Source organism: Narcine bancroftii, chromosome 5 (genome assembly GCF_036971445.1).
Source record: "Narcine bancroftii isolate sNarBan1 chromosome 5, sNarBan1.hap1, whole genome shotgun sequence".
Taxonomy (NCBI): Eukaryota; Metazoa; Chordata; class Chondrichthyes; order Torpediniformes; family Narcinidae; genus Narcine; species Narcine bancroftii.
In genome coordinates, this window is record NC_091473.1 from 191,142,782 (window position 1) to 191,159,933 (window position 17,152).

The 17,152-nt window shown below is 38.8% G+C and overlaps 1 protein-coding gene across 10 annotated transcripts in view; it reads left to right on the forward strand.

Annotated features, from left to right (window-relative positions):
* Positions 1-17,143, forward strand: part of bnipl (BCL2 interacting protein like) — a 72,099-nt gene extending 54,956 nt beyond the window's left edge. For all 10 annotated transcript variants that reach the window (XM_069940383.1, XM_069940384.1, XM_069940385.1 and 7 more), the window contains 3 exons: positions 1,474-1,560; positions 9,858-9,956; positions 14,330-17,143. In XM_069940383.1, coding sequence (XP_069796484.1) covers positions 1,474-1,560; positions 9,858-9,956; positions 14,330-14,375 — 232 coding nt within the window. In that variant the 3' untranslated portion in view covers positions 14,376-17,143. The remainder of the gene's footprint in view (positions 1-1,473; positions 1,561-9,857; positions 9,957-14,329) is intronic.
* Positions 17,144-17,152: the final 9 nt, after the last annotated feature.

A 17,152-nucleotide genomic window follows, 5' to 3' on the forward strand; every position in this document is an offset into this window, starting at 1 on the left:
GGAAAGGGTTAAGAACTACAAATTCTTGGGTGTCAACATCTCTGAAAATCTGTCCTGGGGTCGCCACGTTGATGTAATCACGAAGAAGGCAGCTGTACTTGGTGAGGAGTTTGAGGAGATTTGGAACATCACTGAAGACTCTTGCAAATTTCGACAGATGTAGCTTTCTGACCAGTTGCATCACTTTCTGGTGTGGAGGGGCCAATGCACAGGACCAAAAAAGACTAGAGTTGTGAACTCGGCCAGCGCCATCACGGGCATCACTCCTTCAAGGATATCTACAAAATTCGGTGTCTTAAGAAAGCAGCCTCTATCCTCGAGGACCCTCATGACCCAGCCCATGCCCTCTTCACTTTGCTACCATCAGGAAGGAGGTGCTACCCAGCAGCTCAAAAGCAGCTTCTTCCCCTCCGCCATCAGATTTCAGAACAGACAGTGAACCACAGACACTGTCTCACTTTCTCTACTTTTTGCACTAATTTATTTATTTTTAAACTTATAGTAATATTTGGATCTGTGACGCTGCCACAAAACAACAAATTTTTTGACATGTTCATGACAACAAAAATTCTGATTCAGGTAAATATTGGCTTTGCCAGTGATGCTTGCATTCTGTGACTGAATAAACACTAAAGTCATGGTCAGATAGACTAGGCTAGTCAATAACCCCAAGGTAAGAAAATATAGTCTCAGGATTGTTATAATGACTTTACTCCTTAGTTTGTAGAACTGGGGTTAACTTTACTTGTACTAACTAGTTCTTGGGAGTCACTATCTCAGAGGATCTTTCCTGGACTCAACACATAAATGGCATCACAAAGAAAGCACGTCAGCGCCTCTACTTCCTTAGGAGTTTGTGGAGGTTTGGAAATCATGGCACATTTCTACAGATGTGAGGTGGGAAGTGTGCTGACTGGCTGCATCACGGCCTGGTATGGGACCACCAATGCTCCTGAGTCAGCAGCGATCATCAAGGATCCACACCACCCAGCACATGCTCTGTTCTCACTGCTGCCATCAGGAAAGAGGTCTAGGTGCCACAAGACTTGCCCCACCAGGTTCAGGAACAGCTGCTACCCCTCCACCGTCAGATTCCTCAACAACAAATTCAATCAGGGGCTTATTTAAGGACTCTTGCTTTTGTACTTCATTAATTTTTTCTCTGAATTGTATAGTCAATTTGTTTACATTTATTTATCTGTTTACATGTGTACATTGTGTCCAGTTTTTTTGCACTGCCAATAGTGGTAATTCTGCCTTGCCCACAGGAAAAATAATTCAGAGTTGTATGTGATGTCATCTATATACTCTGACAATAAATCTGAAATCTAATACATTAATCTGGACTTGTAAATCAGGACTTGGTCAATGTAATCAATGAGTTTTATTAGATTGAAAATTAAATGCAAGGCTTTCGCAATGGCTTGAATTGGTAGATTTGTTTTTCAATTATATATATTTTTCCCTCAAAAGGTTGCGTAAGAATCTGAAGTCTCTCATTGTGGTCCATCCATCCTGGTTCATTAAGGTGATATTAGCCATTACCCGGCCTTTTATAAGGTAAGATTGTACTTTTTTTTAACAAAGATGTCAGCAAAGAGATTGCTTAATTTACAAATGGTATTTTGACTCCTCTATTAGCCTGTGCTCCTCTCTGCCCCTTTCTCCCTATTCTCCTCTCCTCCCCCCACCTTTTCACTCAGACATCTGGATGTTCTTTTTGCTCATACCCTGATGAAGGGCCAAGGCTTGAAATGTTGATTTTCCTTTACTTCCAAGAGATGCTGCGTGATCTGCTGAGTTTCTCCAGCTCCTTTGTGTATTGCACAATTTGGGTATCACCAGGATTACTCAGATCCATGCCTCATTCATAACTTTTGTCCTAACATGGACATTGTTGAGCATTCCTTCTATCCATCCTCCAATCTCTTTGTCCTATTGCCATCAGTAAGGAGGTGGAGGAGCATCAGTGCTAGGTCTGCAAGAATGGGTAACAATATTTTCAGAATCAGAATTTATTGTCATGAATGTCATAAAATCAGAATCAAAACAAGTCAAAATTTGTTGTTTTGCGGCAGTTTCACAGTGCAAAATTTTTTGAAATCACATTACAAAATAATTAAAATAGTGCATGAAAAACACAAGGTAGTGGTTCATTGTTTATTCAGAAATCTGATGGTGGAGGGGAAGAAGCTGTTTGTGTGTTCGTCTTCAGGCTCCTTATCTCCTTTGCGATGGTAGCAGTGAGAAGAGGGCATGGCCTGAGTAGTGAGGGGGTCCTTGAGGATAGAAGCTGCTTTCTCAAGACATGGTCTCTTGTAGATTCAGATTCATTAGTCAGAGCACATACATGTTTCTTTTTCCTGTGGGCGCGACAGAATTACCACTAATTGGTAGTGCAAAAAATAAACTGAACACAGTGTAAACATGTAAACAAAGAACTAAACAAACTGACTGTGCAATACAGAGAAAACAAAGAGAAAATCAATAAAGTCTACAAGTAAGAGCCCTTAAATGAGTCTCTGATTGAGTTTATTGTTGAGGAGTCCGATAGTGGAGGGGTAGCAGCTGTTCCAGAACCTGATGGTACAAGTCCTCGATGGAGTGAAGACTGGTGCCCGTAATGGCCCTGGACGAGTTCACAACTCTCTGTAGCCTTTTCTTGTCCTGTGCATTGGTACCTCTGTAACAGATAGTGATGCAACCAGTCAGAATACTGGTACACATGTAGAAATTTATGAGTCTTTGGTAATAGACCAACTTTCCTCAACTCCTCATGAAGTATAGCCACTGATGAGTGTTGTGATTGCATCGACACAGAGGTCCCAGGGCAGATCCTCAGAGATGTTGACACCCAGGAATTTGAAGTTCTTAACCTCAGAAGGGAAACTAAAGACCAAGAATCAGAGCACAGGTGTTTAAGGCCAGGATCGGGATCTTTACAAGGAGTCCAGGTATGACCTGTGGAAGACTATCTCTGAAGCAAGGTGGCAATTCCAGAGGAGGCTAGAGACAGAGACGGATACATGCCAGCTATGACGGGGAGTGCAGGCCATTACAGCCTTCAAAGCGAGATGGCTGTGATGCTTCATTACCCAATGAGCTGAACACCTTCTCTGCCTGCTTTGAGAAGAACCAAACAGTACCTACTAGAATCCATGAAAAGGCTGAGGACCCTGTGATATCTGTCTCTGAAGGCGATGTCAGAACATCATTCAAGAGGATGAGCTCTCACAAGATGTTAGGCCCTGACAGCGTACCTGGCAGGGTACTGAAAATCTATGCCAACCAACTAGTCGGAGTGTTCATGGACATTTTCAATAATTACCTATAAATAAGCAATGATTTTTTTCAAACTTTATTTAAAGATTTAAAAAAACATAACATACAATCCAATAATCATCAAAAATTGATTTTACAAGATAAATCCCAAACCCACCCTCCCACCCCTTCAGCCAGCTTCCTTAAGGGGAGCCAAAAATATAAATGATATATATAAAGAAAAATTATAAATGTTGAGAACAATTCAAAGTATATCTAAATGCATAGATTTCAAATGCGGAGACCATTTGCTAACAAAAAGGGAATAATTATCATGTAAATTATGGTTTTTTTTCCATAACAATACAAGCTTTCAATTCATTATGCCAACGTAGTATATTAATCTCTGTATTGTCTTTCCAAGTACTCGCAACACATTTATGCGTTACTGATAACACCAAACATACAAAAGTAATTTGAATTTTATCCAAACCTAATCCCCTCAACGAAATCAAATTACCCAACAAAAAAAATCTTTGGATCTAATGGTCATGTAAAGTTGTACAATTTTTCCAAAACTACTTTAATTTCTTGCCAAAATGGTTGAACTTTAACACAAGTCCAAACAGCATGTAGAAACATTCCAATGCATGTATCACATCTAAAACATAAATCTGAATTACTAAACCCATATTTTTTCAGTTTCTCCAGAGTCAAATATAGTTGATGTAAAAAATTATAATTAACCATTCCATATCTTACATATGTCAATTTGATTACATTGTCCTGACACATATCCACCCAATCATCTTCAGGAAAAATAAACACTAAATCACTCTCCCATTTAAGTTTAGATTTTTACCAATCCGGTTTATCCATATTATCTTGTAACAAATTGTACATAACCAAAATATAACCCTTCTTTGGTACAGAGGAAATCAAAGACTCAAAGCTTGACAAAGTGGGTAAATTCATCTCTCCACCATAATTATCCTTTACCAAGGCTCTAAGTTGGTAGTACACAAACAAAGAATTTACAGATATATCAAATCTTTCTCTCAATTGATTAAAAGAAAGAAATTGTCCCTCTTCAAAACAATCCTGTATTGTCTTTATACCCTTAAAATCCCAACTCTTTAAATAATTATTAAACATTGAGAAAGGAATAAGCTGATTTTTATACAATGGAGTTAAAATTGATAATTTATCTTTTGATCCCAAAACCTTATTTTTTTAAATCCAGATCTTTAACAAATGATTCAATACTGGCATATTATATTCCTGTAGCAAATTCAAGTTCCAACGAAATATAAATTCATGTACCTTAACCTCAGAAATACACGCCATTTCCACCTTAGCCCAGCTAGGAGAATAATCTAAGTCTATCAACCTAATAATAAACTTCAACTGGGCCGCTTCATAATAATTTTGAAAATATGGTAACTGAAGTCCACCGAAGGCATATTTCCATGTAAGTTTATACAATGCCACTCGAGTTAATTTACCTTTCCATAAAAACTCCTGCACTACCTTATTTAAATCTTGAAAAAAACCTTTTGAAAGTAAACAAGGTATTGACTGAAATAAATATTGAATTTGAGGAAATATATTCATTTTAATACAATTGACCCTTCCAATCAAAGTCAATGGAAGATCTTTCCACTTAATCAAATCTGCTTTAATCAGTTTTAATATAGGCACATAATTTAACTGATATAATGACTGATAATTAACATCTACAAACACACCTAAATATTTAATTTTATTTGTCCACTTTAATTTTGTAATAATTTTAAATTCTGAATGATCTCCTATTCCAACTGGTAAAATTTTGCTTTAATCCCAATTAACTTTATATCCTGACAATTCTCCAAATTTCAACAAACATTCTTGTAACTGCTTCAACGACTGTTCCGGATCCATCAAATATATCAACACATCATCTGCAAATAAATTAATCTTATATTCTTCATTCATAGCCTTCATCCCTCTAATTTCATAATTTTGCCTAATAGTCTGAGCTAATGATTCAATAGCCAACGCAAATAAGGCAGGTGACAATGGGCAGCCCTGCTGAGTTGAATGAGTCAACCTAAATGGTAAAGAAATCTGACCATTTGTCACCACCCTAGCAAACGGGTTCGTATATAAAGCTTTAACCTAACCAATAAAAAAAGGGCCAAATTTAAACTTTTCTAACACCTTAAATAAAAAGTCCCACTCAACCCTATCAAAAGCCTTTTCTGTATCTAGTGCAACCACCATAGGATGGTTAGACTGCTTTCGGTATGCATTGACCAAAATAATTAATCGAAAAATATTATCAGATGCATTTCTATTCTTAATAAAACCTGTTTGATCAGTATGTATCAACTTAGATAAGTACGTAGCAAGTCTATTAGCTAGTAACTTAGCTATCATTTTATAATCTATATTTAATAAAGAAATAGGTCTATATGAAGACACTTTTCATGGATCTCTATCTTTTTTTGGAATAACAGTTATTAAAGCACTTGAACAAGATTCCGGCAACTTCTGTTCTTCAGTAACTTATTTTAACACATCTCCAAATACACTAGATAAATCATCATAAAAAAATTTATAAAATTCCACAGGGGACTTTCCATTTGGCATTTCCTGTATAGCTTCCTTAATTTCAAAATCTGTTATCTGTTATCGGAGATTCCAATTCCTGGATATCTTTCTCATCTTAGATAAATAAGATCCAATAGAACCATTATCCCGCTTCCTCTCAGAAGTATATAATTTTTGATAAAATGAATAAAGCTGGTCATTAATTTCCTGAGGCTTATAGGTAATTATTGAATTCTTTTTAACAGCATTAATAGTCCGAGATGCCTGTTCAGCTTTCAATTCCCAAGCAAGTACCTTATGAACTCTTTCTCCCAACTCATAATAACGTTGTTTAGTTCGATTAATTAAATGCTCAAACTGATAAGTTTGTAAAGTTTTATAATTTCAATTTCGCTGATGCAGCTTTTTTGTTTTCAGTCACATCCTTCTGAAAATCCTTCTCTAACTCAGCAATCTGATTTTCCAACATTAAAATTTCTGCCGTAAATTATTTAACTTTCGTAGAATAACTAATAACCTGTCCCCTCAAATCAGCTTTTAATGTGTCCCATACTACAAAATGACCCTTCACAGAATTAATATTCTCAGTCAAATATGTTAATGGTAAAAGGAAAGCTAGAGACAAAATTGGTCCCTTAGAGAATCAGAGCAGAAAACTGTGTGTGGAGCCTAGAGAAATGGGGGAGATATTGAACAGTTTCTTTTCTTCAGTATTCACTAAGGAGAAGGATATTGGGAGATGTGAGATAAAAAAAAGCAAATTGGGTAAATATGGGGAATATAGAGATTACAAAAGATGTAGTTTTAGGGCTTTTGAAGAATATAAAGGTGGATAAGTCTCCAGGACCAGACGGGATCTTCCCCAGGACATTGAGAGAAGTGAAGGAGGAAATAGCAGAGGCTCTGGCGGTAATTTTCCAAATGTCATTAGATATGGGGATAGTGCCGGAGGATTGGCGCATTGTGCATATGGTTCCGTTATTTAAAAAGGGTTCAAGGAGGAAGCCTGGCAACTATCGGCCTGTAAGTTTGACGTTTGTGGTAGGTAAATTAATGGAGAAAATTCTTAGAGATAGTACTTATAAACATCTGGATAGACAGGGTCTGATCAGGAGCACTCAACATGGATTTGTGGGAGGAAGGTCATGTTTGACCAATCTGATTGAATTTTTTGAAGAGGTGACTAGGAATGTGGATGAGGGTAGCACAGTGGATGTTGTCTATATGGACTTCAGTAAGGCCTTCGATAAGGTACCACATGGAAGGTTAGTTAAGAAGGTGCAGTCTTTAGGTATAAATTTTGAGATAGTCAAATGGATTGAATATTGGCTGAAAGGGAGAGGCCAGAGAGTGGTAGTGGATAATTGTCTGTCAGGTTGGAGGCCGGTGACCAGTGGTGTGCCTCAAGGATCTGTATTGGGCCCATTGTTGTTCGTTATATACATTAATGATCTAGATGATGAGGTGGTAAATTGGATTAGTAAATATGCAGACGATACTAAGATAGGTAGAATAATGGATAATGAAGAAGGTTTTCAAGGATTACAGAGGGATTTGGGCTGCTTAGAAAAGTGGGCTGAAAAATGGCAGATGGAATTTAATGCTGATAAGTGTGAGGTGCTTTATTTTGGTAAGAAGAATCAGAACAGGACATACATGGTAAATGGGAGAGCATTGATGAATACAGAAGAGCAGAAAGATTTAGGAGTAACGGTACATCGTTCCCTGAAGGTAGAAACTCACATGAATAGGGTGGTGAAGAAGGCTTTTAGTATGCTGGCCTTTATCTATCATTGCATGGAATATAGGAGTTGGGAGGTGATGTTGAGATTGTATAAGACGTTGGTGAGGCCTAATTTGGAGTTCTGTGTGCAGTTCTGGTCGCCTAATTATAGGAAGGATATAAACAGAGTGGAGAGAGTGCAGAGAAGGTTTACCAGAATGTTACCTGGGTTTAAGCATCTAGAGTATAGGGAGAGATTGGACAGATTAGGTCTTTATTCTTTGGAGCGTAGAAGGTTGAGAGGGGATTTGATAGAAGTATTTAAGATTATGAAAGGGATAGACAGAGTGGATGTGGATAGACTATTTCCGTTAAGAGGAGGAAAGATTAAAACAAGAGGACATGAGTTAAGAATTAAGGGGCAGAGGTTTAGAGGTAACATGAGGGGGAACTTCTTTACTCAGAGAGTGGTAGACGTGTGGAATGAGCTTCCGGGAGAAATAGTGGCGGCGGAGTCAATTGTATTATTTAAGAAAAGGTTGGACAGGTATATGGATGAGAAGAAGATGGAGGGTTATGGGCATTGTGCAAGGAGGTGGGACTAGAGAGGGGTGTTTGGTTCGGTGCGGACTAGAAGGGCCTAATGGCCTGTTTCCGTGCTGTAAATTGTTATGTTATGTTAAGAAGAGTAGTGTGAGCTACCTCAGCGACTACTGCCCAGTGACTCTAACTTCTGCTGTGATTAAATGCTTTGACAGGCTGATTATGGCCAGAATTAATGTACCTAAGCAAAGATCTAAATCTGCTGCAATTTACCTATTGTCACAAATGCTCCACAGCAGATGCAATATCGCTGGCTCTCCACTCAGCTCTGGATCACCTCGAAAAGAACAATTTATACATATGGCTGCTCTCATCAAGTTCAGCTTGGCCTTCAATACCATTATTCTCTCAGTGCTGGTCAAGAAGCTACAAACTCTAGGCCTTAGTACCCACCTCTGCAACTGGATCCTTGATTTTCTCATCGGAAGACCACAGTCATTACAAATTGGAAACAACGTCTCCTCCTCACTGATTATCAACACAAGCACACTCCAAGGATGCATGCTTAACCCACTGCTCTACTCATTATACACCCATGACTGTGTAGCCAGGTACAATTCCAATGCTATCTACAAGTTTGCTGATGGCACCACAATTGTCGGCAGAATCACAATCAGCAAGGAGGAAGCGAACAGGAGGGAGATAGAGCAGCTCTTTGAACTGTGTTACGATGACACCTTGCGCTCAACCAAGGAGATGATTGTGGACTTCAGGATCGTGGACTCATCGAGAGCTCAGTAGTGGAGTGGTCAAAAACTTAAAATTCCTGGGTGTCAATATCTCTGAAAATCATCCTGGAGTATCCATGTTGATTACAATCACAAAGAAGGCTCGCCAGTGGCTATACTTTGGGAGGTGTCTGAGGAGATTCGATACGTCACCAAAGACTCTCATAACCTTCTACAGGTGGAGAGCATTCTGGCTGGTTGCACCACTGCCTGGTTTGGAGGTGCTAACTCTCAGGACAAGAATAAACTCCAGAGAGTGTTAACTCAGCTTGTGACATGGCAGGCTCCAGACTTTACTTTATTGAGGACATCTACATGAGGTGGTGTCTTAAAAAAGCAGCCTCTATCATCAAAGACTCTCATCACCCAGGCCATGCCCTCTTCCCTCTGCTACCATCAGGAAAAAGGTATAGGAGCCTAAAGACAAGCACTCAGCACCACAAGGGCGGCTTTTTCCCCACTGCCATCAGATTCCTGAATGATCAAGGAAGCAGAGACACTGCCCTACTTTTCGTGCACTTTTTTATATTAATATTGTATTAATATGTTATAATATATGAATATTATATTATAATATGAATGTTTGCACTATGACGTTGCCGCAAAACACAGAATTTCATGACCTGTTCATGACAATAAATTCTGATTCTGAGCTTTGATATTGAATGGTAGAACATGTCAGGAGCCTGAATGGCCTACTTCTGATCCCATTATGTCCTGACATGTTTTTGCTTCCAGTAAAAACAAAATGCTGGAGAAACTCAGCAAGTGTAAAAATAAAGCAAAAATAAAGATTACAAAACCAATGTTTCGGACTTGAGCCTTTGAAGGCTAGAAAAAGTACACTGTTCCACCTGCTGAGTTTCTCTAACATTGTGTTTTCACTTCAACCACGGTGTGTCTGCAGACTTTCGTGTTTTACACTTTTGCTTCTCTTTCTTGTACAGCTCAAAATTTAGTCGGAAAGTTCGGTTTGTCAATAGCCTACAGGAACTTTCCAAGTTAATTCCGATGCAAGATGTACATATCCCAGAATGCATTAAAGTGTAAGTACAATTGATATTATTATAATTCTACTTTACTTGTAGAACTGTGGTCACAGTTTAAGTTTGCACTGAAACCATTGGGAATTATTGTTAAACAAAAAAATAGCATGATTAATGTTGCAGCTGCTCAATTCTTCCCTTTCACTTCACAATACAAAAGCAGAAGTTTCTAAAAATTCAGTCCATTGTTTGCATGCTGGTTTGCGGGAAAAAATCAAATATGAAATTGGTTGAAGTGAGTGTGTCCACACTTAAACGATCACATGTCAGATGGAAAGCAACTTTGCTGCTTCAAATGGCTGTGCAGTTTTCCTCTCTCTTGTCCTCGATAATATCCAATAAACACCTTTTATCTGCTCTTTTAATTTTAAATTTAGACATAAAATTTAGATGTACAGCATGGTAACAGACCCTTCCAGTCCCACAAGCCCATGTCGCCCAATTGCCACAACCCACAAAAGTTTTGAAAGGTGTCACCTTGGCCTAACTCCTTGCCCTACCCTATCTTATCTTAAAGGATCTTGAGATCTTTAATTTCAGCCTCTTTAACATTCTTGACTTCTATCATTCCAGTACTGATGATCACACCTTCAAGTAATGAGCAACCAAACTCTCAAATTTCCTCCTTAGATCCTGCTCCTCTCTCTCTGTCTCTCATTCTCATTCATTCTTAGACTCATTCTCGTTCTAATTCTCTATCAATCTCAATTTCTCTCTTTTGATGTTTCTTAAACTCTGTTGCCTCGTCTGAGCTTTTGGATAAATGCTAAAATGTATTAAAATTGATGCTAAACTTTGTTTCTTTATACTTTTGTGGTCTCTTGGGATATTTTAATAGATAGAATGATAAATGTAAATTTATGTAAAATGTATTTAATGTAATCACGGAAGCATTGTAAGGAATTTAAAAGCAATATTAAGCAATGTAATTGAAGTCATTGGGGAAAATTTAACCATTATAAAGGTGGCTGCAGAAGATATTTCAACTTTACCAGCCTATCCCTATTCCCTCTTGCTCAGCTAAGTTCTTTACAAATTAGCCCCGCTCCAATTGCAAGACATCTTTCCCAGGGACCAACCCTCAATGACCTCCTCATCAAATATTCCATTCCCACTAATTGCCCCCTTGGCACCTTCCTCCTGTCACCACAGAAAGTGCCATACTTGCACCCAGTGCTCCTGTTGTGGCCTCCACATTAGAGAGACTGGACGCAGTCTGTGAGATCACTTCACTGACCACCTTCGGTCTATCTGCATCAATGACCGGGATCTTGCATTGCCCAACCATTTCAATTCTGCACCCCACTCCTGTGCTGATATATCTGTCCCCTGCCAAACCAGGACCACCAACCAGTAAATTGGAGGAGAAACACCTAATATTCTCCATGCAGATGGCATTAACATTAACTTCTTCAGTTTCCACGAGACCATTCCCCATTCTCCCCCTCTACCCCATCCCTGTCTCCTTTCCTCCAGCTCTCTACCCCCTTCCCTCTCCATTCACAAAGTCACCCCCCCCCATGATTTCTCTTGTGCCCTCTCTTCCTTATCCACCCATTACCTCCAGCCTGTGGGCCAGATTTCCTCCCCCGCCCATTCCCTCCCCACCATTTTATTCAGGGGCCTACCCACATTTTGCTCATACTTCAATGAAGGGCTCAGGCCTGAAATAGTTATGTATCTTTATCTTTGCTATATAAAATACACTGTTTGACCTGCTGAGTTTATTCAGCATTGTCTTTTACTATTTGTTGCATTGTTCAGAATCCATCATTGACCTTTTTTTCAAACTTTATTCAAGCCGAACAGAATAGAATGAATGGCATTGTTTCTCAAAGTAATCATCCCATTTTCCTTTTGTTCCTGGTATGGAAACAACATTATGAGCAATGCCAGTTAAAAGAACAATGTAAAAATTGTGTTTCACTTGGAATGTTTTGCATCATGAATGATGAGAAAAGAGGAGGTAATTTCATAAGAAGATGTGTAGGGATAGGAAAGAATTGTTGAGGGTGTTGTGAATCAGAATTTATTGTCATGAACATGTCACAAAGTTTGTTGTTTTGCTGCAAAAAATATTGCTGTGAATTGCATGAAAAATTAATTAGTCCAAAAGAGTGAGGTAATGTCTATGGTTCATTGTCTATGGAACCATAGAACATTAGAGCACAGTAAGACATTTTGGCCCTTCTAATCTGTTCCGAACTCATTTCTGCCTAGTCCCACTGACCTGCACGCAGTCCACAGCCCTCCATACCCTTCCCATCCAGGTACCTGCCCAAATTCCTCTTAAATGTTAAAATTGAGCCTGAATTTACCACTTTAACTGGCAGTTTGTTCCACACTCCCACCACTCTGTGTGAAGACGTTCCCCCAAATATTCCCCTAAAATTTTCTCCTTTCACCCTTAACCCATGTCTCTGGTTTGTATCTCACCTAGCCTCAGTGGAAAAAGCCTACCTACATTTACCCTATCTATACCTTTCATAATTTTAAATATTTCTATCAAATCTCCCCATTCTTCCACACTCCAGGGAATAAAGTCCAAACATGTTTAACCTTTCCCTGTAACTCAAGTTCCTTAAGTCTGTTCTGAAGTCTGATTGTGATGGAGAAGAAGCTGTTTTTGTACCATTGGATATTTGTCTTCAGGCTCCTGTACCTCCTTCCTGATGGTAGCACTGAGAAGAGGGTATGCTCTGGGTGGTGAAGGTCTTTGAGGATAGACACTGCCTCTTGTAAATGTCCTTGATGGAGTGAAGACTGATGCCCATGATGCTGTTGGCTGAGTTCACAACTCTGTAATTTTTTTACCTGTCCTGTGCATTGGCACTTCCACACCAGACAGCAATGCAACCAGTCAGAATGCTCTCAACAGTACACCTGCAGAACGTTTTTCAAGAGTTTTTGGTGACCTACCCAATCTCATCAGGAAGCTTTCTTCATGATTGCATCAACATAGAGACCCTAGGATAGATCTTCAGAGATTTTGACACCCATAAATTTGAAGTTCTTAATCCTTTTCTCTGCTGACCCCTCTGAGGACTGGTTTGTGTTCTCCTGATTTCCCCCTCCTGAAGATCCTTAGTTTTGCTAATGTTGAGTGAAAGGTTGTTGATGTGGCACCACTCCAACTAGCTGATCTATCTCACTCCTGTACACTTCCTCACTGCCAGGGGTGCAGTGCTATTTTTTCAGGTGCTGGGGTTCTCCAAAAACGGTGACAAGGAGGTGCCGGAGTGGTGCTCCAGCAGCACTGCACCCCTGCTCACTTCCACATTTGATTTTGCCGACAACCATGGTGTCATTGGCAAATTTGTAGATGGCATTTGAATTGTGCCTAGAATTATTGCTTTGATGTTATTGAAATGAGAGCTGAGGGAAAATATGTTTTGAGGCGATATCACCACAGAGCTGTTGGAAATGGATGATCATGCAATGAACATGAAGGCTAGTAGGTGGGAGGTGAAGAAAACTTTCCTATTGTTCTGAGAGAGAGGCAGAAGTGAGCTGCAGATGCATCAAAATGTAATAGATATGATGAGGACATTCTGTATCAGGGAACTTGGATTGAATGCACAGGTATGTAAGTTGCCATTATTAGCCAAAAGTGGTGGATAGTGGGTAATGGAATTCTTCCAGGCTGAATTAAATATACAGTGAAACCTTTGGTGTTCAGCACCTATGGGGATTGGTGAAGCTTGCCAATTTTAAATTTCTACCTACCATACTCATGTAATAGTCAACGCGACCCCCCCCCCACAACTTTTATGACCCAAAGATCGGGTGTTTTAGTATGACCCCTCCCCCACCAATTTTTTGGCCCTGACCACCCGCCCATCCGAGCTCCCAACATTGAACCTTCGCTCTGGCAGCCTGCTCACTGGCGCTCCAACTGCCCACCCATCCAAGCTCCCAGCACCCTGGCTACTCGCCCATCTGAGCTCCTGACCATGGATCCACGTCCTGGCTGTCCGTGGATCCAAGCTCCCAATACCCTGACTGCAATCTCAGCCATCCAAGCTCCAGATGACTTGAACAATGCAGGTACTTACCAAGGTCAAAAGTGGGACCTGTATAAAAATGGAACCTCCCCCCCCACCCCCACTTTTTTTGGCCTGAAAAAATGGTCCAAAAAGTTCAATGATTAGACAATTATATATGATATTTATTTTCCACAATTTTTTGCTGATTGTCTGAGGCTGCCAGTTGCTTGAATTCCAGATAAACACGGTTTTATTGTACTGAATATTGCTGTGGATATTGATCAATTTAGCTTGAAGGAGAGAGACATAATAATTGATAATCGAGCTACAGTAAGGCAAAAGCCTGATTTCTTTTCTTCTTATTTACAACCTTTTTATTCTTACCAGGTTGGATGAAGAGTTAAATGGAAATTCAGAAATGCAGAGAAGCTGATGTTTTTAAATGGATCTACTGGATTGCTTTATACATATCTTGAGTGGAAAAGACTATTTTTGAATAAGCACTTGTAAACATATAATGTAAGAAAAAAAATCAAGAAGTGTCAGAGAATCTGTATTGCTTTAAAGCAAATTTCCTTCCATTGCACTCTTAACGGCACTCTATAGCCATTGGAAAAACTATTGATTAAAGCCTGAAAACCAGAGATGGTGGGTTCAATTTCTAATACCTGTTCTTGCTGATTTTAAGCAAAGTCGACACCTCTGGGTTAGGGAAGAAATAAATTGATGGGTTCCTATTCTACACCAGCAAAATGATCATATGTGGAACGTGGGTGAAGATGAGATTAAACTCATGAGACGATGCTGAGAATCAATATGTAAAAGTGGGGATAAAGAATGGTAAATTGGGTGCAAGAAGCAGAAATGTCCAATGGGTGTGTTGAAGTCCATAACTTCCTGGTGTTTTCGACAAACAGCAGCCATGGTCAGCGCCAAAATATTACAGAGCTGGTGACCGGGGTTCGAATCCAACGTTGACTGTAAGGAGTTTATACCTTCTCCCTATGTCTGTATGGGTTTCTTCTGGATGCTCCAGTTTCCTCCCCACCCTTCAAAACTTGGGGAGGGGGGTTGTAGGTTAATTGTGGTAATTAGGCCACACAGGCCTGTGGGCAGGAAGGGCCTGCAACCATGCTGTAAGTCTAAATTTTAAAAATACACAAACAACATCAAGGTCAATACGTAGAATGTGCCCTGTTTGAAGATATTTGAGGAAGTTCTTTTCTGTATGAACTCTAATTAACTAAATGCCCTTCCTATGTTCTGAAACGCGTCCTGAGTGGAGGATAAATAGAACCTATTTAATTCTGATTAAAGCCAGAAGACTATTAACCTGCTTTTCGGTGACAGAGTAAAGGAAGAATAGAGTCTACTCATAAATCAAGGGGTGGGTTTCACATATTTTAAAAATGAATCACAAATTAAATTGCTATCCAAATTTACAGTTCATTTGATGTCAAAACACAGGTGTCTCCCTTCCTTTTGGGTTTGAACGACTAATAATAATATTTGTAACAAGAAATTTCATTATTGAAAAATGGAAAAAGTGAATGGGTATTGGCTGAATGGTTGAGAGATTTTCCCAAGTCAGATGGTTGTGCCCAAGCTACCTGCTCGGTCAGAGAAAATGTTTTTTTCTTGTAAGCAAAAAGTATTTTACCTTTTTGCATAATGTTCCAAGACAAACGTGTTCATGACACTAGTTTTGGCAGCAACTGTGGGGGTTGAGCCCTGTATCAATCCTCCAGCCTATTCTGAAAATATTTATATAATGATAAACTTTGGAAAGAAGAGATATGTATAACAATATAAATATTATATGGAATATCTGAGAGAATGCTTTTTAATCTTAGCATTTATCTGTTTTCTTTTAAGCATAATTTTTTTAAAGGATTGATTTTCTTTTTGAAAATGCCAATATTCTCGCCTATTGAACAGGAAGAGAAATGGCAGAAGCAAAATTCCATACAAGAGTGGGCTTCATGAGAGTAATTGGGGAAAATATCTCACCTACCCTCTTGAACAATCAAAGAAATTGAAATAGGAGAATGTGGTCAGCCCCTCCAACTTGATATACCATTCAGTATAATTGTGGCTAATCTGAAGCCAAATTAGGATTCTGAGTTTTGCATCTTATTGCCTCATCTCTCTAATGATCTGTGGGCAGAAGCTCTCTGAAATTCACTTCCTAAAATTCCCAGAATCCAGGAAAAGAAGTTCAGAGGATAGTTTGACAAAAAGAAGACAGCAGGGAAGCATTAAGAATGAGATTGTCTCCTTCACTTCCATAATATGCATGCAATTCCAGAGTTACTGTAGGAGAATTCTTTCACTGCTACAAGCTAATAGGTTTAAATTTTGTGTTTTTAAAAAAGCATTTATCTGTTATTGAACCACTTTTCACTTCAACGCTGCAGTGAGTCAGAACGAACTGTATGTCAATATGAAATTGTTATAATACTGTCTCAGAAATAGAGATTCACAATATATTGACGGAATTAAGGCTTTTTAAATTTAGAATAGTAAATATTGTTCGTCTCTCAGTATAAATGTCATTACTGTATTCCCACAAGTCTTATTTAATTGTTGGTGCCAATGTATTATAAGATATGAGACAATCTGTACTTACCAAAATGCTATAATGTTTTTGGGGAATGTTTTCTTGTCTGCGCTTCAAATTCTTCAAACTACTCCCATAACTATCTGCAACCAGCAGAATTTCACTTCAAATTCATTCAGCTCAGCTTCCCCACTCAACCTGTATCTTTTGGATTTGGTTTGAGTAAACAGCTTGAAATAAGAGAAGACTGCACCTTGCACAGAGTTCTTTTTGAAAAGCAAAAGTAGAACCAGGAATGGCTTTAATGCTGAATAACAAAACTTACCAAGGAACTGGTTACATCTTGGAGAAGTTGCTGACCAAATTTGCCAAATAATATAAGACACATACTGCACACCAAGCAAACTTTTGCAAGTCGATTGTCATGAATTGCTCTTGTATGTTTTACTTGCTCTATTTTCTTTAAGTCACTGGAGGTTTGGCACCCAAACAACACTTGTTCATATTTATGTCAAAAAGAGTATTAAAGTATAATTATAAAAATGGCAATTAACTTTAAAGTATATGTATCACTTTTTGTTTCTTGCATGCCAACCTATTTGTTATGGTAGGTATGATAAATGGAACTTATGAAAGCAGTACTTCAGAAT